The sequence below is a fragment of the Chiloscyllium punctatum genome, chromosome 24 (assembly GCF_047496795.1).
Source record: "Chiloscyllium punctatum isolate Juve2018m chromosome 24, sChiPun1.3, whole genome shotgun sequence".
NCBI lineage: Eukaryota > Metazoa > Chordata > Chondrichthyes > Orectolobiformes > Hemiscylliidae > Chiloscyllium > Chiloscyllium punctatum.
In genome coordinates this window covers 86,336,374-86,361,481 of record NC_092762.1, presented here as the reverse complement: position 1 = coordinate 86,361,481, position 25,108 = coordinate 86,336,374, and the positions used below count along the sequence as shown (strand labels likewise).

Sequence of the window (25,108 nt, the reverse complement as noted above, 5' to 3'; positions counted from 1 at the left end):
AGATAGCCAAATCTCCCTGTATCCCATGCTTCCTGACTTTATGAATGAGCCTACCATGGGGAATCCTATCAAATGCCTTGCTGAAGTCCATATACACCACATCCACCATCATCGACCTGTCTTGACACCTCCTTAAAGAACTCAACAAGATTTGTGAGGTATGACCTGCCCCTCATAAAGCCATGCTGACTGCCTTTAATCACAGTATGCTTTGCCAAATAGTCATAAATCCTATCCCTCAGAATTCTTTCCACAACTTTGCTGACCACAGATGTAAGACTGACTGGTCTGTAATTGCCAGGAATTTCCCTATTACCCTTCTTGAAAAGAGGACCAGCATTCACCTCCTTCCAATCCTCTGGTACGACTCCCATGGAGAGTGAGGAGGCAAAGATCTTCGCCAGCGACTTAGCAACCTCCTTTCTCGCTTCCCAGAGCAGCCTAGGATAAATCTGGTCTGGCCCTGGGGACTTATCAATCTTCATGTTTTCCAAAATTTCTAGCACATCATCTTCATCAATCTCGATCTGGTCAAGACTGTATCCCAGCTCCTCAAAGATTTCATTCACAACAAGTTCCCTTTCCTTGGTGAAAACCGAAGCAAAAAACTCATTTAGGGCTTCCCCGATCTGCTCAAACTCCATGCACAAGTTCCCTCGCTACCCCCGATTGGCCCAACCTTCTCCCTGATCATTCTCTTATTCCTCACGTATGAGTAAAACACCTTTGGGTTCTCCCCAAACCTTCTTGCCAAGCTTTTATCGTGCCCCCTCCTGGCTCTCCTCAGTCCATTTCTGAGCTCCTTTCTAGTAAGCCTGTAATCCTCTAAAGCTGTACTAGATCCTCGCTTCCTCCACCTTACATAAGCTGCCTTCTTCCTTTTGATGAGAAACTCCTCTGTTCTCGTCATCCAAGGTTCCTTAATCTTACCCTTTCTTACCCGTCTCAGAGGAACAAATTTGTGCATCACTCGCAACAACTGCTCCTTAAACAGTCTCCACATGTCTGCTGTGCCCTTTCTGTGGAACAATTGCTCCCAGTCTGTACTTCCCAACTTCTGTCTGATAGCATCATAATTTCCTTTTCCCCAATTAAATATCTTCCCTCAGTAACTGGTCCTTTCACTCTCCAAGGCAATGCTAAATGTGAGGCAGTTGTGATCACTGTCAAAGTGTTCTCCTACCGTGAGATCTGACACCTGTCCTGGCTCATTGCTGAGCACCAAATCCAAAATAGCCTCTCCCCTCGTCGGTCTGTCTATGTACTGAGTAAGGAAACCCTCCTGAACACACCTGACAAAAACAGCTCCATTCAAACCACCTGCACTGAGGAGGTTCCAGTCGATATTGGGAAAGTTGAAATCACCCATAACAACAACCCTGCTATTTTTACATTTTCCAGAATCTGTCTGCTGATTAGATCTTCAATCTCTCTACTGCTATTAGGGGGTCTGTAGAAAACCCCCAATGCGTTGGCTGTTTCCTTGCTGTTCCTAACTTCCATCCATGCTGACTCAGTAGACAAACCTTCCTCAATAACCTTCGTTTCAGTAGCTGTGATGCACTCTGTGATTTAGCAATGCTACACCCCCTCCTCTTTTTCCACCCCCCCTGTTCTTTTTATACATTCCATACCCTGGAACATCAAGCAACCATTCCTGCCCCTGTGAAACACATGTCTCCGTTATGGCCACATCATAGCCCCAAGTACTGATCCATGCTCCAAGTTCATCACTCTTATTCCGGACACTCCTTGCATTGAAGCGTACACCCTTTGTTTCATCATGTGAGAAAACTTCCTGATAGATTCAATATATCTTGTCACTGTCCAGTCTGCAACTGACCCCCTCTCAGACATGTGGCTCCGATTCCCACCCCCTTGCCAAACTACTTTAAACTAGTTTATATAAGGATAAAAGGCCTTGGGATTCTCCTTAATTCTGCTCATTAAAGTTATTTCGTGACCCTTTTTAGCCCACTTGATTGGTCCCACTCCCCTGATATTCCTCCAAGGCCCATTCTGTTCTTAGCTGTCTGGACACTTCACTTTTCCTCTTGGCTAGTCACATGATATCTCCTGTCATCCACGGTTCACAAATCTTGCCTTTCCTGTCCTTTGTTTTCAACAGGACATGCCAATCCTGCACTGTCTTTAACCTATCTTTGAAAGCCTCCCACATCTCAAATGTGGACTTTCCTTCAAATAGCTGTGTCCAATCCACGTTTCCCAGCTCCTGCCTAATTTTGATATAATTGGGCTTGGCCCAGTTTAGTACTTGTCCCTTCGGACCACTCTCACCTTTGTCTACGAATATTCTAAAACTTACAGAATTGTGGTCATTATTCCCAAAGAAATCCCCTACTGCAACTTCTACCTGGTTATGTCAGAGCCCGGTTATCCCTGGAAAAGGAGCATGCCCACCAGCACCCTCGAGATTTTCAGGGAAAGGTGGGCACAGCAGGGACTGGAGTGTATTATTTCCCCCTCCAACTCTATTTGAGTTAATCCCTACCCTCCCCTCCACTGTTTGATCACACAGCATTGCCCTTTGATGTGAAGGGCACTTGCTTGTCACTGGCCACTCGGGTGTTTCCTTTCTTCCTGGTGGTGGCATATAAATAAAGATTTATACACTTGTTGTTCTTCACTGTGTCCTATACCTGCACACACATGACATAGGGGCTGGGGAAAAATAAGCACGACTGCAGTTAGGCGGTAGTGTAGGCTAAAAGGAAACCAAAACAAATTAAAATGAGAAAAAGGAGTCACAATTTTCAATAAACAAGAAATGCTTCATCCTGCACTGCATTTTGTATTTTTAAATCTGTATGAGTTACCTGTTCTTCGAGAGTCAGCACATAAAATCATATTCTGCTTATAGCAGCACTTTCCAATGCCATACAGTGTATGTGCTAGAGTGCAGCACAGTGGGTGAGTATAGCGTGATAACACTGCAGCATGTCTGCTGTGATATTGTGCACTACAGTGTAGCACAGTGCAGTATGGGCTGATCTTGTATAGTGCAGTGAGCCTGAAGCATGGAGAGATAAGCTAGAGGAGGGTGGGGGTGGGGAGAAAGTAGCATAGAGTACAATGGGTGAGTGGGGGAGGGGATGAAGGTGATAGGTCAAGGAGGAGAGGGTGGAGTGGATAGGCGGAAAAGAAGATAGGCAGGTCGGACAAGTCAAGGAGACAGTAACTGAGCTGGAAGTTTGAAACTAGGATGAGGTGGGGGAAGGGGAAATGAGGAAACTGTTGAAGTGTTCCGAGGCGGAAGATGAGGTGTTCTTCCTCCAGGCGTCTGGTGGTGAGGGAGCGGCGATGAAGGAGGCCCAGGACCTCCATGTCCTCGGCAGAGTGAGAGGGGGAGTTGAAATGTTGGGCCACGGGGCGGTTTGGTTGATTGGTGCGGGTGTCTCAGTGATGTTCCCTAAAGCGCTCTGCTAGGAGGCGCCCAGTCTCCCCAATGTAGAGGAGACCACATCGGGAGCAATGGATACAATAAATGATATTAGTGGATGTGCAGGTGAAACTTTGATGGATGTGGAAGGCTCCTTTGGGGCCTTGGATAGAGGTGAGGGAGGAGGTGTGGGCACAGGTTTTACAGTTCCTGCGGTGGCAGGGGAAAGTGCCAGAATGGGAGGGTGGGTCGTAGGGGGGTGTGGACCTGACCAGGTAGTCACGGAGGGAACGGTCTTTGCGGAAGGCGGAAAGGGGTGGGGAGGGAAATATATCCCTGGTGGTGGGGTCTTTTTGGAGGTGGCGGAAATGTCGGCGGATGATTTGGTTGATGCGAAGGTTGGTAGGGTGGAAGGTGAGCACCAGGGGCGTTCTGTCCTTGTTACGGTTTGAGGGGTGGGGTCTGAGGGCAGAGGTGCAGGATGTGGACGAGATGCGTTGGAGGGCATCTTTAACCACGTGGGAAGGGAAATTGTGGTCTCTAAAGAAGGAGGCCATCTGGTGTGTTCTATGGTGGAACTGGTCCTCATTTCCCCTTCCCCCACCTCATCCTAGTTTCAAACTTCCAGCTCAGTAACTGTCTCCTTGACTTGTCTGGATTTGTCCTACCTGCCTATCTCCTTTTCCACCTATCCACTCCACCCTCTCCTCCCTGACCTATCACCTTCATCTCCTCCCCCACTCACCCATTGTACTCTATGCTACTCTCTCCCCACCCCCACCCTCATCTAGCTTATCTCTCCACGCTTCAGGCTCAATGCCTTTATTCCTGATGAAGGGCTTTTGCCCGAAACGTTGATTTCGCTGCTCGTTGGATGCTGCCTGAACTGCTGTGCTCTTCCAGCACCACTAATCTAGCATTTGGTTTTCAGCATCTGCAGTCATTGTTTTTACCTTGTATAGTGCAGTACAGCACTGTCAGACCAGCAGGGGCTCTGGTTAAGAATGATCCGCCCACTCCCCTCAACACAGAAAGCGCCAGCCCACGTGTGTGTGGGTTGTCTGTCTGTGTATGGGTGGGCAGCTGTCTGTGTATGCGTGGGCTGATTGTATCTATGTGAGTGTGTCTGTCTGTGAGCCTATGTCTGCCTGTCTGTGGGCTGTCTGTGTGTATGTGTCTATCTGTCTGAATGTGTGTCTATCTTTCTGTATGTGTCTGTGTGTATGTATATGTCTGTCTATATGTGTGTGTGTGTCTGTCAGTCAGGGACAGGTCTGTGACCAACCCACATTGCCATTAGAGTTGAGAAGTTCAGAGACAGCCAGCCGCTTGGTTCATGCATTGATAAATGATAAATGGCACGGTTTCATTAGCTGTGGATCCAGGATCGTTTCCAGCAAAATAAAACTGAAACGCTTAGTAAAACAAACCTGAACAAGGCCATGGGAACGAGACCCGGTGATCCGACTCCATCTAATCCCCTTTGAAAATTGCCAAAAGGCTCAGGAAATAAGCGGTGGCCGCACATTGTCAGCTGTTAACAGAGCAAAGACTTTTCACTGATCAGAAAATTCCGTGCTCCTCACGACAGGACATCTTAAAGCTGTCAGCTACCTCTCTCTCTCTCTCTCTCCTTTAAATCAGGAGGGCACAAGATTAATCTCTCAGTCCAGTTTTGGGAGTCACACTAAAGCTCACTGCCGCTCGTAATCCAATCACCAGCTTCTCATCGATTTCCCCGGACCTAGTGCAGGTATTGATCGATCGATCAGCTCCCAGTCCCTGAAAGCCAGCAGGGTTAGAGAAACCTCACTGTGCACAGACAGCAGGCCAGACGGGCTGGGCTGGGCTGGGCTGGGGCTGGCAGAGGGGAGTCTGGGCTCAAATTTCCTCCGTGTTGAATCTTTTATGAAGAGTTGCCAACAAACTGGATGTAATCCTGCAGATTCATCACATGACTTGCAACCTCCTGAATGGGAAAATTTATCCATTGGAGTTGACTTGGCAGAAGAGACACTTACCCACAATGCTTTAATATTTTTTATTAATAATCAGTGGGCATGTTGAAAGAATTCTTTTTATTAAAAAAAGTGAAAACTGAAATTGACTTGTAGTTAATGTTTCTAATTCCCAGAGACTCCAGTCCAATCCTGGAGGGCTGGTAGCTCTCAGTTTTCAAGGAGGATGTATCTGTGTGTGGGTCGGGCAGGGGCCTTGGCTAGCTAGACACAGCGTGGAGATTTAAGGTAGTTCAGCTCAACCGTAAGGAAATTTGTTTGGAATCCTGTCAGTACACTGGATCAAGACCCAGACCTGAACTTGATCTCGACTGACAAGATTCAACCTAGACCTGGACTCAACTTAAATGCAGACTCAATGCAGGCCTGGAATCAGCCCAGACTGAACCCAAAACCACATGGTCAGAGGTAAGACGTAACAAAAAAAAAGGAGACAGTGGATTATAGCCCCCCCCCCCCCTGCCAGCAGAAAATTGATCAGGAGATGATGAGGAAAAGGCAGTACATTGATCATTGTGACTAATGTTCGTGAAGACTGGGAAAATCAAATTGGCAGAGGTAGCAATGAGGATGAGGGGTGTGGGGTATATCAGAGTGTCACAGTGAGGGGTGTGGAGTATATCAGAGTGTCACAGTGAGGGGTGTGGGGTTTATCAGAGTATCACAGTGAGGGGTGTGGGGTATATCAGAGTGTCACAGTGCATTTAAGAGAGTGTAACAGAGTGCATTTAAGACTGGTTTCTGAGACATCATAGAATCCCAATAGTGTGGAAACAGGCCATTCAATCCATCAAGTCCACACCAACCTCTGAAGAGTGACCCACCCCACCCTACCCTACCCTCCTCCTGTAACCCTGCATTTCCCATAGCTAATTCATTTCACCTGCACATATCCCTGGTCACCAAGGGGCAATTTAGCATGGCCAATCCAGCATAACCTGCAAATACTGGGACTGTGGAGAAAACCTGAAACCCATGAAGAGATGGGGAGAATGTGCAAACTCCACACAGTCACCAAAGGGGGAATTGAGCCCGGGTCTGTGGTGCTGTGAGGCAGCAGTGCTAACCACTGAGCCACCATGCTGCCCAATCTTTTCCTTTCAGAATTAATGAATTATAGATAGATAATAGATAGTGGCTCTAGGGATCATGCTATTTTGGATCTGGTTATGTGTAACGAGGCAGTTTTAATAAATGACTTCAGAGTAAAAGATCCCCTTTGGGACAATAACCATTACATGGTCGAATTTAGCAGTCAGTTTCAGAGTGAGAAATTTGAATCAGAAACAATGGTGCTGAACCTAAATAAGGATAATTACACAGAGATGCATTGGGTGGATTTGACTGGGAAAGGAATTTTACAGAAAAGATAGTTAAAGAACAATGACGTGTTTAAGAAAATAGTTCATTGATTAAATAATCAAATTAAGGATAGTACCAAATCAAAAGAAAAAAAACATACAATGTGGTAACAATTAGTGGTTGTCAAGCGCTTAGTCTGACTTAGGTAGAACATAGAACAGAACAGCAGAGGAACAGGCCTTTCGGCCCACAATGTTGTGCCAAACACGACACTAAATTAAACTCAGGCAAAAGTGAGGACTGCAGATACTGGAAACCAGAGTTTAGATCAAAGTGGTGCTGGAAAAGCACAGCAGGTCAGGCAGCACCGAGGAGCAGCACAATCGACATTTCGGGCAAAATCCCTTCATCAGGAATACAGGCAGGGAGCCTCCGGGGTGGCGAGATAAATGGGGAAGAGGTGGGGGGTGGGGGCTGGGGAGAAGGCAGCAAAGAGTACAATGGGTGAATGGGGGTGGGGATGGAGGTGATAGGTCAGAGAGGAAGGTGGAGCGGATGGGTGGGAAGGGAGATTGGCAGGTAGGACAGGTCATGGGGACGGTGCTGAGCTGGAAGGATGGAACTGGGGAAAGGTGGGGGGAAGGGAAATGAGGAAACTGGTGAAGTCCACATTGATGCCCTGGGGTTGAAGTGTTCTGAGGCAGAAGATGAGGCGTTCTTCCTCCAGGCGTCTGGTGGTGAGGGAGCGGCAGTGGAGGAGGCCCAGGACCTGCATGTCCTTAGCAGAGTGGGAGGGGGGGTGAAATGTTGGGCCAAGGGGCGGTGTGGTTGATTGGCCAAATTAAACTCATCCCTTCTGCCTACCCTTGGCCCATATTCCTCCATTCCTTGTATATTCATGTGTTTATGTAAAAATCCCTTAAGTGCCCTGATTGTATCTGCCTCCACATCCCCCCAGGCAGCGTGTCCCACACTCCTACCACATGCTGCATAAAAAACTTTACAACACATTCCACTGTGTCACCTCACCGCCTACATCTCACCACCTCCTCCCAACTCCCTCCTCACCCCACCTCCCTCCTCACCCCAATCCCCTCCCAACTCCCTCCTCCCCCAACCTCCTCCCAACTCCCTCCTCACCCCAATCCCCTCTCAGCTCCCTCCTCACCCCAATCCCCTCCCAACTCCCTCCTCACCCCAATCCCCTCCCAACTCCCTCCTCCCCCAACCTCCTCCCAGTTCCCTCCTCCCCCAACCTCCTCCCAGCTTCCTCCTCACCCCAATCCCCTCTCAGCTCCCTCCTCACCCCAATCCCCTCTCAGCTCCCTCCTCATCCCAATCCCCTCTCAGCTCCCTCCTCACCCCAATCCCCTCCCAGCTCCCTCCTCCCCCAACCTTCTCCCAACTCCCCCCTCACCCCAACCTCCTCCCAACTCCCTCCTCACCCCAACCTCCTCCCAACTCCCTCCTCACCCCAATCCCCTCCCAACTCCCTCCTCCCCAACCTCCTCCCAGCTCCCTCCTCACCCCAATCCCCTCCCAGCTCCCTCCTCACCCAAATCCCCTCCTAACTCCCTCCTCCCAACTCCCTCCTCACCCCAACCTCCTCCCAGCTCCCTCCTCACCCAATCTCCTCCCAGCTCCCTCCTGCCCCAACCTCCTCCCAACTCCCTCCTCACCCCAATTCCCTCCTCACAACCTCCTTCCAGCTCCCTCCTCACCCAAATCCCCTCCCAATTCCCTCCTCACCCTAACCTCCTCCCAACTCCCTCCTCACCAACCTCCTCCCTGACCCCATCACCCTATCTTTCTATTTCTTTACCCCTTGGGTTTCCTTTCAATACTGCGACATGATTCACCTTCATCACCCACCAACAGCAGTGAATACCCACTCACCATCCCCATCCCACTCCCCCCTCCAATCCCCTTGCCTCCCCCAAATTCTCTGGTTGGATCTATTTGCAAGTGCCTTTTTAAAGATGAAATTGTTTGATTACATTCTATGAATCACTTTGGAATGTTTTACTGTGTTAAAGGTGCAGATTAAATATAAAGTGTAAAGATTCAAATTCAGATCACGGGAGATTCCAAATTGCTTAATTTGCTTCTTTCTTCCAATTCTCCACCAGGCAGAGGAACAATGTTCCTGCAAATGGATTATTTATGGAAGGAAAACACCGAATTAAAATCCTTACCAAACTATTCAAAATTCCTGGAATTCGATGTATTTAAAATTAAGTCTGGTCTGGTCCAGGTCTCGTCACAGAGTGTGAGACAAGATTGCACAGGTGCGGAAGCCTATCAAATCTGTTTCTGAACTGTGTGATCCCTTACTCGGAGATTATCCAACTGGTTGTAGGCTGTCCCACCAAGGGGTACAGCCTCACCACATTTACTCTGTAAGCCTTTTTAAGAATCTGCATGTTTCAATAAGGTCACCTCTTGCTCTTCTAAACTTCAACAGGCCCCAGCCCACTCAATCTCTCCTCATAAGACCAGGATCAGCCGAGTGAACCTTTATGGACTACCTCCAATACCAGTATATCTTTCCTTAGATCAGGGGAGTAAAACTGTTCACAGTATTCTTACTGTGGTTTGACTAATGCCTTCCTGAAGAAGGGCTTATGCCCGAAACATCGATTCTCCTGCTCCACGGATGCTGCCTGACCTGCTGCGCTTTTCCAGCAACACATTTTTCAGCTCTGTTCTCCAGCATCTGCAGTCCTCACTTTCTCCTACCTGACTAATGCCTTGCCTAGTTTTAGAAAGACCTGCCTATATTATAATCCACTTCCTTTGAAATAAAGGCTAACATTCCATTTACCTTCTCTGAACTACTGCAGACATCGAATGCTAAATTTTTTGGATTTATGCACAAGGAGTGCCAAGTCCCTCTGTGCAATCGCTTTCTGCCGTTTATCTCCATTTAAATAATATTCAGCTCCCTATCTTCCTGCCAAAGTGCATCAGCTCACATTTTCCTGCATTATATTCCATTTTCCAAGCCTTTGCCCATGTACTTCAACTGTACACATCCCTCTGCAGACTCTGCCAAGTTTAGCACTTGCATTCCCACCTATTTTTGAGTAGATTCGCTTCCTTCAACCAAGTTGTTCATAGCACTGATTCTGTAGCACTTATAGAGTCATAGAGTCATAGAGATGTACAGCGTGGAAACAGACCCTTCGGTCCAACCTGTCCATGCCGACCAGATATCCCAACCCAATCTAGTCCCACCTGCCAGCACCCGGCCCATATCCCTCCAAACGCTTCCTATCCATATACTCATCCAAATGCCTCTTAAATGTTGCAATTGTACCAGCCTCCACCACTTCCTCTGGCAACTCATTCCATACACGTACCACCCTCTGCGTGAAAGAGTTGCCCCTTAGGTCTCTTTTATATCTTTCTCCTCTCACCCTAAACCTATGCCCTCTAGTTCTGGACTCCCCGACCCCAGGGAAAAGACTTTGCCTATTCATCCTATCCATGCCCCTCATGATTTTATAAACCTCTATAAGGTCACCCCTCAGCCTCCGACGCTCCAGGGAAAACAGCCCCAGCCTGTTCAGCCTCTCCCTTTAGTTCAGATCCCCCAACCCTGGTAACATCATTGTAAATCTTTTCTGAACCCTTTCAAGTTTTACAACATCTTCCCGATAGGAAGGAGACCAAAATTGCACGCAATATTCCAACAGTGGCCTAACCAATGTCCTGCACAGCTGCAACATGACCTCCTAACTCCTGTACTCAATACTCTGACCAATAAAGGAAAGCATACCAAACACCTTCTTCACTATCCTATCTACCTGTGACTCCATTTTTAAGGAGCTATGAACCTGCACTCCAAGGTCTGTTTGTTCAGCAACACTCCCTAGGACCTTACCATTAAGTGTATAAGTCCTGCTAAGATTTGCTTTCCAAAAAAATGCAGCACCTCACATTTATCTGAATTAAACTCCATCTGCCACTTCTCAGCCCATTGGCCCATCTGGTCCAGATCCTGTTGTAATTTGAGGTAACCCTCTTCGCTGTCCATTACACCTCCAATTTTGGTGTCATCTGCAAACTTACAAACTTTGTCAATTACAGGGTTGCTATCCTGAAAGTGAGCCCCTTATCCCAACTATCTTTGATGAGTTAGCCAGTCCTCTGGGACTTAGTGGGGACTGCAGATGCTGGAGAATCAGAGTCAATAAAGCATGGCACGGGATAAGCACAGCCGGTCAGGCAGCATCTGAGGAGTAGGAGAGTCGATGTTTTGAGCATGAGCTCCTCATCAGGAGATGAGTCTTGATGAAGGGTGCTGCTTAAACCGTTGACTCACCTGCCCCTCGGATGCTGCCTGACCTGCTGTGCTTTCCCAGTGACACACTTTATCGAATCTATCCCCAATCCTCTATCCATAATAACATACCACCCCCAACTAATGGGCTCTTATCTTATGAGGCAACCTAAAATGTGGTACTTTATCGAATATCTTCTGAAAATCTAAATATGTTTCATTCACTGCTTCCCTGATTGTTACTCCAGTGAATTTGTCAGGTATGATTTCCGTGCTGAGTCTGCTTGATCATGTCTTTCTAAATGCTCTGCTATTACAACCTTTATAATCATAGAATCCCTACAGCATAGAAGCAGGCCATTCAGCCCATCAAGCCTACCACAAGCCTCTGAACAGCATCCCACCCAGACCGACCCACACTGCTGTCTCGTAACACCAGGGACCTGGGTTCGGTTTATGCCCAAAATGTTGATTCCCCTGCTCCTTGGATGCTCCCTGTCCTGCTGTGCCTTTCCAGCACCACTCTCTCAACTCTGATCTCCAGCATGTGCAGTCCTCACTTTCTCCTAATTCCTGAGTTGTCCTAATGAGTGCAATGACGAAAAATTTAACAAAGTAAGTCTTTTCTCAGTAATAGTTATGTCCGTCTAAACACCTATCCCTCAAATGCCATCAATAAAATATTAACAGATCACTGCTTTATATGGGATCTTGCTGTGCACAAATTGGCTGCAACATTTCCTACATCATAACAGCGAATGCATTTCATGGGCTGTGGAGACTTTGAGACTTGCTGAGGACATGGTAGGTGTCTACAGAAATGTAAATATTTCCTTCTGTATGTTTCTGGCTTCCACACAGTATGATCTCAGACTCCGGTCAGCACCTCCCCCAAGAGTCGAGAGAACGAGCTTCAGACCAGAGTCTGTGCAAGGCTGGGGCACACCCTGAGACACAATGCACTGACTGTTCTGCACGTGGACTGGAGCTAGGCACTTGGGCCTTGGAGAGTGAGGAGGGGGGGGGAGGTGGGAGGTGGTCCGGCTCTGTGTGAATACTCGCTGTGTTCTCAATGAGACCAGTCGAGATTGCTGCTTGACAAATAAGGTCATAGGTCAGTGGGTGGAGGATAACAAAACAACTACACATTCAGCAAATCCACTCTTTCACTGGTGCAAGAAACCTAAATTATGTTCAAAAATAATGTGAATGATTATGCACATGCAGAGAAAATGTGAGCACGAGAACACTACAGTTAAACTTTCACATGCTTTTGTAAAGGTCCATCTGGGATGTCCCAAAGCTTCATAATCAATGGAGCTTGAGTTGTTTGGGCTGAATGAATGAACATTTGGAGTCTCCTCGCTAGTGAAAGTTTAGTCCACTCTGGTTCTGTGCTGTTGTGAAATGGGAATTAATGTTTACAGGAAGCTACTCGACTTATTTATGGGATATGTTTGTTCATGAGCCATGTTGTTGATTGGTTAGTGAGTGTACTCTTGCTACCTGTGCTAATTAGTGCTGTGGGTCCTCGGATTCTTTCCCTCTCACCCACACTTTGCTAGACCTGAAATATAGTTTGCATTCCATCCCCACCATGTGCTGTAACTCAGTGGCTCGCTCTCTTACATGTGGGTCAGCAGGTTGTGGGATTGAGTCAAACACACAATCCCCAGACTGAGTCTCTCTGGGCACCAGTGCTGAGGGACTGCCAAACTGTTGGTGATGCTCTCTTTCGCTCTGCTGCCCTCTCAGATTTCAGACAGAGACTACGGACAAATAATCCTGAACATAGTCAGTGCTTGGGGTATGCCTTGAGGTAGCCTTCTTCTGCTTTTAAATTGAATGTGTGGAGGTAGATGCAAAAAAAAAGTTCTCTAAATAAAAGCCAAAAGAACTGCGGATGCTGTAAATCAGCAACAAAACCAGAAATTGCTGGACAAGCTTAGCAGGTTTGGCAGCAAGTGAGCTTTTCCAGAAAGTTCTGTTTTGGTTTGTGAAAATAAATTCTCTCTTTCCTCCCTTCCTTGGTTTTGCTGCCTTTTAGCTGATTTACTTCCCCAGCCAGCTAAAACTGCCACTCAAAGCCCCTGAAGAGACAGGAGTTTGCAAATCTTAGTTTTCATCTCTTGCCCTTCACATCACATTCCCCAACAAGACCGCACATCAGTTTTAGATTTGACCTCCCAAAAGTTGTCAGCTACATTTCACGATGGAGTCCCCCATATTGTCAGCGGATACTTTCACTGGCACAGAATGATTCCACACTCTCTCAGATTCCCCCATTAGTCACCCGGCTGAGTGTACTTCAGCTGTGCCCCTTTGTCTGCAAAGCTCTCAGTCAAGATGCAGTAGGGGACACACTCAGTTCTGAATTTGAAGGTGATTTGAGGGACTTTAGGGCCTGTTCCATGCTGTATGACTTCTTGATGCCGTGGTAATGGCACTGGCCTGGCAGAGGCCCAGGATAACACACTGGGACACAGATTCAAATTCCACTAACACAGCTGCTGGAACTACTAAAAGAAATTGCTGGAGAAACTCAGCAGGTCTGGCAGCATCTGTGGAGAGAGAAACACGGAGTTAATGTGTTGGGTCCAGTGACCCTTCTTCGGAATTGATTGTAGCTAGGAAAATGTTGGTATATATGCTGAAGGTTTGGAGCAGGGTGGGGGAAGAGGTAAACAATATGTGGAAGTGGAGCCCACAGTCAGAAAGACAGCAGCAGCAAGTAGGGCAGACAAATGGATGGATAATAGTGAGCTAGGGAAAAAAGCAAAGCCACTACTTAGGTCCATTGGTTGGCTGGGGAAACTTGAATTTGATTAATAAATCCGGAATCATAAAGTTAATCTCAAAAATGGAAGCTATGAAAACATCATCCACTGTTTTGAAAAAAAAACACCTGGTTCACTCTTGTTCTTTACAGAAGGAAATCTGCCATCCTTACCTGGTCTGGCCTACATGTCACTCCAGACCCACAGCAATATGGTTGATTCAAAATTGCCATTAGAATTGACTTAGCAAGGCCAATTAGGGATGGATAATGAATATTCAATGGAGGTCACTGTATCTAACTTGAAAATATTCAGTCATGTTTTGCAAAGGAATGAAAAGTTATGGGGTGTTGATCCCAGCTGAGGCTATTATTAGACAAAGGGGAAAGTGAGGATTGCAGATGCTGGAGATCAGAGTTGACAGTGTAGTGCTGGAAAAGCACAGTAGGTCAGTCAACATCCGAGGAACAGGAGAATCAATGTTTCAAGCATAAGCCCTTCATCAGGAATCAAGGCCTAATGAAGGGTCTATGATCGAATCGTTGATTTTCTTGCTCCTCGGATGATGCCTAACCTGCTGTGCTTTTCCAGCACTACACTCTATTACTGGACAAAATCAAAAATCACACAACACCAGATTATAGTCCAACAGGCTTATCTGGAAATACTAGATTTCGTTGTGCTGCTCCTTCATCAGGTAGCTGTAGAGCAGAATCATGAGACACAGAATTGATAGCAAAAGATTACAGTGTCATGCAACTGTTACGGTATACTGAACAAACCGAGATTGCTGTTAGGTCTTTAATCTTTTAGAATGGGTTGCAGGTTTCGGTTCATTAATATAAATGCTGGATGACTAAAGAAATTGAGGGTTTGGTTAAGGAAAAGAAGGAAGCATTTGTAAGGTATAGACAGGATAGATCGAGTGAATCCTTAGAGGAGTATAAAGGCAGTAGGAGAAAATTAAGAGGGAAATCAGGAGGGCAAAAAGGGGACATGAGATAACTTTGGCAAATAGAATTAAGGAGAATCCCAAGGGCTTTTACAAATACATTAAGGACAAAAGGGTAACTGGGGGAGAATAGGACCCTTCAAAGACCAGCAAGGTGGCCTTTGTGTGGAGCTGCAGGAAATGGGGGAGATACTAAATGAATATTTTACATCAGTATTTACTGTGGAAAAGGATATGGAAGATATAGACTGTAGGGAAATAGATGGTGACATCTTGCAAAATGTCCAGATTACAGAGGAGGAAGTGCTGGATGTCTTGAAATGGGTAAAGGTGGATAAATCCCCAGGACCTGATCAGGTGTACCCGAGAACTCTGTGGGAAGCTAGAGATGTGACTGCTGTGCCTCTTGCTGAGATATTTGTATCATCGATAGTCACAGGTGAGGTGCTGGAGGCTGGAGATTGGCTAATGTGGGGTGTCGCTGTTTAAGAAAGGTGTTAAGAACAAGCCAGGGAGCTATAGACCAGTGAGCCTGACGTTGGTGGTGGGCAAGTTGTTGAAGGGAATCCTGAGGGACAGGATTTACACACATTTGGAAATGCAAGGACTGATTAGGGATAGTCAACATGGCTTTGTGCGTGGGAAATCATGTCTCACAAACTTGATTGAGTTTTTTGAAGAATTAACAAAGAGGATTGATGAGGGCAGAGTGGTAGATGTGATCTATATGGACTTCAGTAAAGCGTTCAACAAGGTTCCCCACAGGACACTAGTTAACAAGGTTAGATCTCATGGAATACAGGGAGAACTAGCCATTTGGATACAGAACTGGCTCAAAGGTAGAAGATAGAGGGTGGTGGTGGAGGTTGTTTTTCAGACTGGAGGCCTGTGACCAGTGGAGTGCCACAAGGATCGGTGCTGAGTCCTCTACTTTTTATCATTTATATAAATGATTTGGATGTGAGCGTAAGAGGTACAGTTAGTAAGTTTGCAGATGACACCAAAATTGGAGGTAGAGTGGACAGCGAAGAAGGTTACTTCAGATTACAACTGGATCTTGATCAGATGGGCCAATGGGCTGAGCAGTGGCAGATGGAGTTTAATAACCTTAGCAGGACTTATACACTTAATGGTATGGTCCTAGGGAATGTTGCTGAACAAACAGACCTTGGAGTGCAGATTCATAGCTCCTTGAAAGTGGAGTTGCAGGTAGATAGGATAGTGAAGAAGGCATTTGGTATGCTTTCCTTTATTGGTCAGAGTATTGAGTACAGAAGTTGGGAGGTCATGTTGCAGCTGTACAGGACATTGGTTAGGCCACTGTTGGAATATTGCGTGCAATTCTGGTCTCCTTCCTATCGGAAAGATGTTGTGAAACTTGAAAGGGTTCAGCAAAGATTTACAATGATGTTGCCAGGGTTGGAGGATTTGAGCTACAGGGAGAGGCTGAACAGGCTGGGACTGTTTTCCCTAGAGCTGAGAGGTGACCTTGTAGAAGTTTACAAAATTATGAGGGGCATGGATAGGGTAAATAAGCAAAGTCTTTTCCCTGGGTTGGAGGAGTCCAGAACTTAGAGGGTTTAAGTTTAAGGTGAGAGGGGAAAGATATAAAAAAGACCCAAGGGGAAACTTTTTCATGCAGAGAGTGGTACGTGTATGGAATGAGCTGCCAGAGGAAGTGGTGGATGCTGGTACAATTGCAACATTTAAGAGGCATTTGGATGGGTATATGAATAGGAAGGGTTTGGAGGGATATGGGCCGGGTGCTGGCAGGTGGGACTAGATTGGGTTGGGATATCTGGTCGGCATGGACGGGTTGGACCAAAGGTTCTGTTTCCGCGCTGTACATCCCTATGACTCTATATGTAAAACCCAGAACTTCTTTTCAGTCACATTCTCGAGACAACTTAAGGTTTTATAAAAAAAAGGTGACATCTCAGCTCAGACAATGTATTAAAGGTGTGAGGTTAGAGTTTATCTGTATCTTAATCTTGAGTTAGACTGGTTCTATTTCCAAAGTAGGAATTTATAAAATGTTGCGTGAATTGACTGCCTGCAGATTGAACAAAATACAATGTGTCTGCAATTACAATTGTGCAAATGCAAATTCACCCCATAAACTTATATTGTGTCTGCGTGCGCATGTGTGTGTGTGTGTGTGCGAGAGAGAGAGAGAGTTTGTGTGTGTGTGTGTGTATACAACCTCACAGGCTTATACTCAGTCACACTCATGCCCACACGTACACACACAGTCTCTCTCTCTCTCTCTCACACACACACAAATATAAGTCCATGGGGTGAATTTGCATTTGCACAATTGTAATTGCAGACACATTCTATTTTGTTCAATCTGCAGGCAGTCAATTCATGCGACATTTTATAAATTCCTACTTTGGAAATAGAATCAGTCTGACTCAAGATTAAGATACAGACAGACTCTAACCTCACACCTTGAATACATTGTCTGTGCTGAAATGATACCTTTTTTTATAAAACCTTAAGTTATCTCAAGAAGGTGACTTAGAAGTAGTTCTGGGATTTACATATTAATGAACCAAAACCTGCAATCCATTCTAAAAGGTGAAAGACTTAACAGCAATCTCGGTTTGCTCAATATATTGTATCAGTTGCATGGCACTGTGATCTTTTGCTATAAATTCTGTTTTATGATCCTGCTCCACAACCACCTGATGAAGGAGCAGCGCACTGAAAGCTCGTGCTTCCAAATAAACCTGTTGGACTATAACCTGGTGTTGGAGGATTTTTGACCTTGTCCACCCCAGTCCAACACCCGCTCCTCCACACCATCACTGCAGAATTCAGAGCCCAGGCTGAAATCTGGCCTGATAGCTCATTTTTGTTATGCTTTCATTTTACGCGGTGGTCTTTCTCTGAAGCACAAGTACATAATGTTTTTGGTTTGGTTTAATAATAAAGCCAAAGTACGGGAGGTACGGTAGCTCAGTGGTTAGCACTGTTGCCTCACAGCACCAGGGTCCCAGGTTCAATTCCTGCCTCGGGTGACCGGCTGTGTGGAGTTTGTACATTCTCGTGTCTGTGTGGGTTTCCTCCGGGTGCTCCGGTTTCCTCCCACGGTCCAAAGATGTGCAGGTCAGGTGAATTGGCCATGCTAAATTTCCCATAGTGTTAGGTGCATTAGTCAGAGGGAAATGGGTCTGGGTGGGTTACTCTTCAGATGGTTGGTGTGGGCTTGTTGGGCCGAAGGGCCTGTTTCCACACTGTAGGGAATCTAATCTGTCCCACTCTATTATTCTCAAAGTTTACTATGCAAAAGAGAAGATAAAGTAGAATTTATATGTAGCATAATTGGAAAGATTTCCAAACACAATCCAAGAACAGTAAAAATACAATCCCATCCAACTCATCGTCATCGTGCCACAGTACTCCAACACCATAAAGAATTGCCTTCTCTATCACATCTATAAGTTTAATTGTTTCTTTCACTTCCCATTCTTTACAGTTTGAAAGCCTTTATTAGTCACACAAATGTGCTTAGAGTTTCTCAGCTTCAAATAAGCTCTTCAAGTTTCCACCTAAACACTCCCGGTCTGGAACTTTGATCGAAAGCATTTACGTTGAGCTAATCCATTTCCTAACTTTTCTGAACTAACTCCTTTCTCTGGGACTGATCGTTTCATACCTCTAACTTCAAACTGGATCTCTGCAGACTTTAAAAAAGCTTTCCCAAGGTATAATAAAACATTCCTGATCCTTCCAGAAAACACAATAGTGGTCCTCAATGTTTACTCCTCCTGCCCATAAAATTCTCCCAGTGTAAACAAATCCCTTTAGCACCCAGGGACTCCATCTCTTCTACTAGTTTAAAAACAATCACAGTTCCCGAGATACTGATAAGTTCATCATTAAAACCCCTCATACACATACATCAAAGCCGACTCACTCCCAGTTCAAACTGCAAACCCAAAAGTAAATTGTACTAATATATAATTACTTACCTTGCATGATAGGGGATTGATAGGAATGTGGAATTTAAATCACAAACAGATCAGTCATGATCTACTGAATCGAGAGAGTGGTGCTGGAAAAGCACAGCAAGTCAGGCAGCATCTGAGCAGCAGAAGAGTCAACATTTTGGGCAAAAACCCTTCATCAGGAGAGATCTACTGAATGATGGAGCTGGCTCAAGAGGCTGAATGGTCAACTTCTGTTCCTATTTTGTCTGAATCCCTCATCCCAATAAAAAAAAGTAAGCAGCTTATGGATCCCAGGCCCTAAACATAACAGTTAAAGATCGCAAACCAGTGCAGTACTGAGGGAGTGCCGCATTGTCGGAGGGTCAGTACGGAGGGAGCACCGCACTGTCGGAGGGTCAGTACGGAGGGAGCGCCGCACTGTCGGAGGGTCAGTACGGAGGGAGCGCCGCACTGTCGGAGGGTCAGTGCTGAGGGAGCACCGCACTGTCGGAGGGTCAGTACTGAGGGAGCACCGCACTGTCGGAGGGTCAGTACGGAGGGAGCGCCGCACTGTCGGAGGGTCAGTGCTGAGGGAGCACTGCACTGTCGGAGGGTCAGTGCTGAGGGAGTGCCACACTGTCGGAGGGTCAGTGCTGAGGGAGCACCGCACTGTCGGAGGGTCAGTACTGAGGGACTGCCACACTGTCGGAGGGTCAGTGCTGAGGGAGTGCCGCACTGTCGGAGGGTCAGTACTGAGGGACTGCCACACTGTCGGAGGGTCAGTGCTGAGGGAGTGCCACACTGTCGGAGGGTCAGTGCTGAGGGAGCACCGCACTGTCGGAGGGTCAGTACTGAGGGACTGCCACACTGTCGGAGGGTCAGTGCTGAGGGAGTGCCGCACTGTCGGAGGGTCAGTACTGAGGGAGTGCCACACTGTCGGAGGGTCAGTACTGAGGGAGCACCGCACTGTTGAAGGGTCAGTACTGAGGGAGCGCCGCACTGTCGGAAGGTCAGTACTGAGGAAGCACCACACTGTTGAAGGGTCAGTACTGAGGGAGCACTGCACTGTCAGATAGGCTTTCAGGTGAGACATTAATCTGAGGCTCTGTCAGGGTCATTGAAGGTTTTAATGTTACTGTGTTGTGAATACAGAGGTAGAAAGGCTGATTTGATTCTGCAATGTTCCTTCACCCTGCATTGGGCTCCAGTTAATCTAATCAGACAGTTACCATTTCTCCAAAAATAATTTGGGGTGTCGTCTCTTGAATTGACAGATTGGAGTCAGTATTAAAATCAAATATGAGCTTTCCTGCTTTCAAAAGCAACAAGGCAACCGTGATTTGTACTTCACATGAGGATACCTCAGCTCACGCTGGCCACAGGGTGCTTCCTATCCCAGTTACACTGCCAGCTGATGATCTTCCATGCAGGCTTCTGCAGACTCTTTTCTAACTCTTCTTCTCAGTGTTCTCAGGCTTTTGTGACCTGCCAGCTGTGTCTCTTCCCATTCTTATACTCCCTGATTCACAGGGAGCTTTAAATCAGATATTTCAGGCCTCGTTCTTCTTGCCGTCTGAGTTAGATACTTAGAACTTTCAATCATGTCACTGAGAACACAGTCATCCGGAATATTCTTCCTCAACTACCTATCTGTCTTGACAGCAATCTGTTCATAATTTAGACCAGCTTGAAAATCATGTACTAAGGCATAGTTCTCCTCTGCTGAGGTTCATAGAATCTCTATAGTGCAGAAAGAGGCCATTCAGCCCATTGAGTCTGCACCGACCCTCCAAAGAACATCCCACCCAGATCCAGCACCTACCCTACCACTGCATTTCCCACGGCTAATGCACCTAGCCTACACATCCCTAGACATTACGGGCCAACTGAGCATGGCCGATCTACCTAACCTGCGCACCTTTGGACTGTAAGAGAAAACTGGAGCACCTGGAGGAAACCCAAGCAGACACAGGGAGAATGTGCAAACTCCATACAAACAGTCACCCAAGGCTAGAATCGAACCTAGGTCCCTGGCGCTGTGAGGCAGCAGCGCTAACCACTGAGCCATCATGCCATTTATTTTTTTCACAGTTTTACTTTCGGAGCAACAGCTACAAACATTTCTCTTTTACACAAAATTGCAATGTTGGCAGTGTCACATGCTTGATTTCCATCGCTCCATCACTGATGGCCATGTCGACAGCTGTTCTACTCCCGAGCTCTGAAATCTCCCGAAACCCGCTCATGCTCTCACCCCACACTTTCAGAAGCTCCTTTCCATCAGCTTTTGGTCATATGTCCTCGTATCTCTCTGTGTGGCTGGGGGTCAAATTTTGCTGCATGATTGTTCCTGCAAAGTCCCACAAGGAGAGTTATGTCATGTCAGACATTTCTGTTATAAAACAAGAGTGACACAATCTCTTGTAACCATGGAAATGCTGACTGTGTCCCTTCCAGCAGAGAAGGCTGAGAGGAAATTTAACAGAGGTGTCGTCAGTTACATTGCTTATTCTTTGAAATTAATCACACTCTATCTTGTTGTGGTCTCTGGTTAATCCTTTACATTGTTATGATGGACCCCTGTCAAAGTGCGTCATCTTCCTCAGCAACTTCCTTCCCAACAGCGTTCCAACAACATCTGGCAACTACTTATAATCTCTACACAGACTGCCACTTCTGTATGAATTAGAATTAGAATCCCTACAGTGTGGAAACAGGCCCTTCAGCCCAACAAGTTCACACCGTCCCCCTGAAGATTATCCCACCCAGACCCATTACTGTACATTTCCCCTAATTAATGCAACTAGCTTATGCATCCCTGATCATTGTGGACAATTTAACGTAGCCAATCCACTTAACCCGCACATCTTTGGTTTGTAGGAGGAAACTGGTGCACCCAGAGGAAACCCACGCAGACACGGGGAGAATGTGCAAACTCCACACAGTCACCCAAGGCTGGAATTGAACCTGGGTCCCTGCCGCTGTGAAGCAGCAGTGCTAACCACTGAGCCACCATGCCGCGCCCCCCCCCCACCTCCAATATAACTTGGCTATAACTTTGAAATTGTACTAATTGGAGTTTAAAAGAATGAGAGATGAGCTTATTAAAACATTTAATACCCAGTGGGGGCTTAACAGGGTGGGTGCTGGGAGGATGCCTCCCATTTAAGACGGAGGTGAGGAGGAACTTCTTCCTTCAGAGGGTTGGAGTCTTCAGAATTCTGCAGCCAGTCTGTAGCAGAGGGAGGGCTATTTAACTTGATCAAGGCTGAGTGTGTCCCAACCTGACCTGAACAACCTCCCGCTGGCAGCACCTTTGGCTGCTGTGTTTGGGATTGTATAAGACAACTCTAGATGGACAGTGCACAAAACAGCCTTTTAAAGATGGGGCTAGTGTCAGGAATGTTGGTCAGTCCCAGGATATCTGGGCAGCAGTGAGTCGATCCGGGAATGGCGCATTCAAGAAGGAGCCACAATTGGATGAGAGGTGCTGCAGAGGTGGAGTAGGCCATTAATGAGGTGAAAGTGAGGATTGCAGATGCTGGAGATTAGAGTCTAGATTAGAGTGGTGCTGGAAAAGAACAGCAGGTCAGGCAGCATCTGAGGAGAAGGAAAATCGACGTTTCGGGCAAAAGCCCGTCATCAGGAATCTGATGAGGTGAGTTTGGTGAGATATGAAGAAAACTCAACAGGCCTCACAGTAAAAAACACTGCAAAAATAAAACTCAGTACAACTGACACTAAGTCAAAGAAAACTGTCAGATTCAGCTCCTCTATTACTTTAGTCGGAGTCTGTTACTCCCTGCTCAGTATCTTTATCACCTCCTCTCCTGAAGGCCTTTTATATGAAGTGAGTCAGCCCAGCCCATGGCCTCTATTATGAGTTTCTCCAGGAAATTAGACCATCTTTGAGGCTGGGCCTGTGAAGTGTACCTTGCCCTGATGGGCTGAATAGTTTTCTCCTGTTCTGGGTGTATCATCCTGGGTTCGCCACAAATTTGAGCCATTCATGAATCCTCGTTGAGACAATCAGTGCAGTCGGCAGGGAGTGCTGCACTGTCAGAGGTGCCCACTTTCTGATGCTGGATATAAATGATCCTGTGGCACTAATTTGAAGAAGTACAGGGTAGTTTTAGGGATGGGCAATAAATGAAAAGCCGGCAACACCCACATCCCATGAGTGACCATGAAATTTGGTCTTGGCATTGCCAAGTGACCCTCAGACCTGGCAGCTTTTTGTTCCAGATTCCCACTCACCATTGGGTGAAAACAACCATTCTGACATCAACCATGGCCTCGCTTTTACGGTGATATCTCCTGAATCTGAGCTCCTCCTGAAACAGTGACACAATTCCAGAGTCATTGGGCCAGAATGTTTACGAGCACAGGATCACATGATGTGAGACAAAACAATGATCAAATTCCATTTCAATATAAATGAGAGGGCAGATGTGATGAATTGTTGGCATCTGTGTGGGCTTGGCTGCTGGAGTCTTCGCTAAAACACAATCCCAGGGACTAGCAGCTCCCCAAGGCTTCGTAAGAACCAAGCTGATCTCCTTATTCTTTTATGGGGTGAGTGTTGCTGTAATAACCACTTCTTGGCCATCCTTAATTGCCCTCTTACAGTTAAGCATGAACCACATGTAGGCCAGACCCATGGTGAAGACTAGTTACCCCTTCCTGGATTTTACGATAATTTCAAGCTCTCTATTACTGACACTAGCTTCATGTTCCAGATTTGTTGATTGGGTTTAAATGCCGTAAACTATCCTTGTGGGATTTGAACACATGTGCCCAAAGCTTGGCCTTCTGGTTGACCAGTTTAACAACATTATCACCAAGCCATCTTCTCCACGGAGCTGGAGAACTGTAAACATGGAGAGGGACCTTTCAGACTTCAAATCTAATGTTGACCTCACACCTTGTGCACCTTCTCGACATAACATTAGATTCCTCGCCCTTGTCTATAACTCTTCTGTGCTTTATATGTTATAATCTGCCTGCACTACACTCAAAACAAAACTTTTCACTGTCCCTAGGTATGTATGACAATAATAAATCAAATCAAATCAAACTTCCTTAGCCAACAAACATCTCTGAAAGAGAGACAAGAGAGAGCGCAATTCAATTTAATAGTCTTTGAATAGATTCAGCCTGAAGGCAGGACCTTAGCTCATTACTGCTGATGCTTTATCCTGAGCAGTTTTTGTCAGCGGTACTGTGTCATTGACTTCCATTGTCAGGGACAGCGTGAGGAGGCAGGTAATGAGTCTACCACAGTGGAATGAGAATGAACCTGTGCTCTTGGTGTGTCTGAACTGTATGCTCAGCTAGTTAGACAACTCAGATTAATGTCTCACCTGTGGGAGAACTTTACAAAGACTATGGGGTTCATTGAGACAGAGAGGTTGTTTCCATCTGTGGGGTGACCAAGATTAGGGACAAGATAATCATTAATAATACAATCATGAATAATTCCAACCGCAAATTCAGGGAAATAGCACATGGAACAGACTCCCTTGCAGAGTTGTGAAGGAGTTGTGAAGGGGAATCTTCTCCTTGCTTTTTCAGGCAGTTTGGGTGTCATTGGTTGACAATAGACAATAAGTGCAGGAGTAGGCCATTCTGCCCTTCGAGCCTGCACCACCATTCAATATGATCATGACTGATCATCCTCAATCAGTATCCTGTTCCTACCTTATCTCCATAACCCTTGATTCCACTATCCTTGAGAGCTCTATCCAACTCTTTCTTAAACGTATCCAGAGACTGGGCCTCCACTGCCCTCTGGGGCAGAGCATTCCACACAGCCACCACTCTCTGGATGAAGAAGTTTCTCCTCATCTCTGTCCTAAATGGCCTACCCCGTATTTTTAAGCTGTGTCCTCTGGTTCGGGACTCACCCATCAGCAGAAACATGTTTCCTGCCTCCAGAGTGTCCAATCCTTTAATAATCTTATACGTCTCAATCAGATCCCCTCTCAGTCTTCTAAACGCAAGCCCAGTTGCTCCAATCTTTCAACATAAGATAGTCCCGCCATTCTAGGAATTGACCTCGTGAACCTACGCTGCACTCCCTCAACAGCCAGAATGTCTTTCCTCAAATTTGGAGACCAGAACTGCACACAATATTCCAGGTGCGGTCTCACCAGGACCCTGTACAGCTGCAGAAGAACCTCTTTGCTTCTATACTCAATCCCTCTTGTTATGAAGGTCAGCATGCTATTAGCTTTCTTCACTACCTGCTGTACCTGCATGCTTACCTTCATTGACTGGTGTACAAGAACACCAAGATCCCTTTGTACTGCCCCTTTGTCTAACTTGACTCCATTTAGGTAGTAATCTGTCTTCCTATTCTTGCCACCAAAGTGGATAACCATACATTTATCCACATTAAACTGCAATGGCCATGCATCTGACCACTCACCTAACCTGT

The 25,108-nt window shown here is 46.4% G+C and overlaps 1 protein-coding gene across 2 annotated transcripts in view; it reads right to left on the bottom strand.

Moving 5' to 3' along the window:
• Positions 1-25,108, bottom strand: part of ano8b (anoctamin 8b) — a 123,317-nt gene that overhangs the window by 85,341 nt on the left and 12,868 nt on the right. Inside the window, exon 1 of one of the 2 annotated variants that reach the window (XM_072594406.1) lies at positions 4,831-5,224. The exons of the other annotated variant lie outside the window; for it this stretch is intronic. Within the exon in view, the coding sequence (XP_072450507.1) occupies positions 4,831-4,873 (43 nt within the window). The 5' untranslated portion in view covers positions 4,874-5,224. Of the gene's footprint in view, positions 1-4,830; positions 5,225-25,108 lie in introns of those variants that run through there. 2 annotated transcript variants of the gene reach the window in all.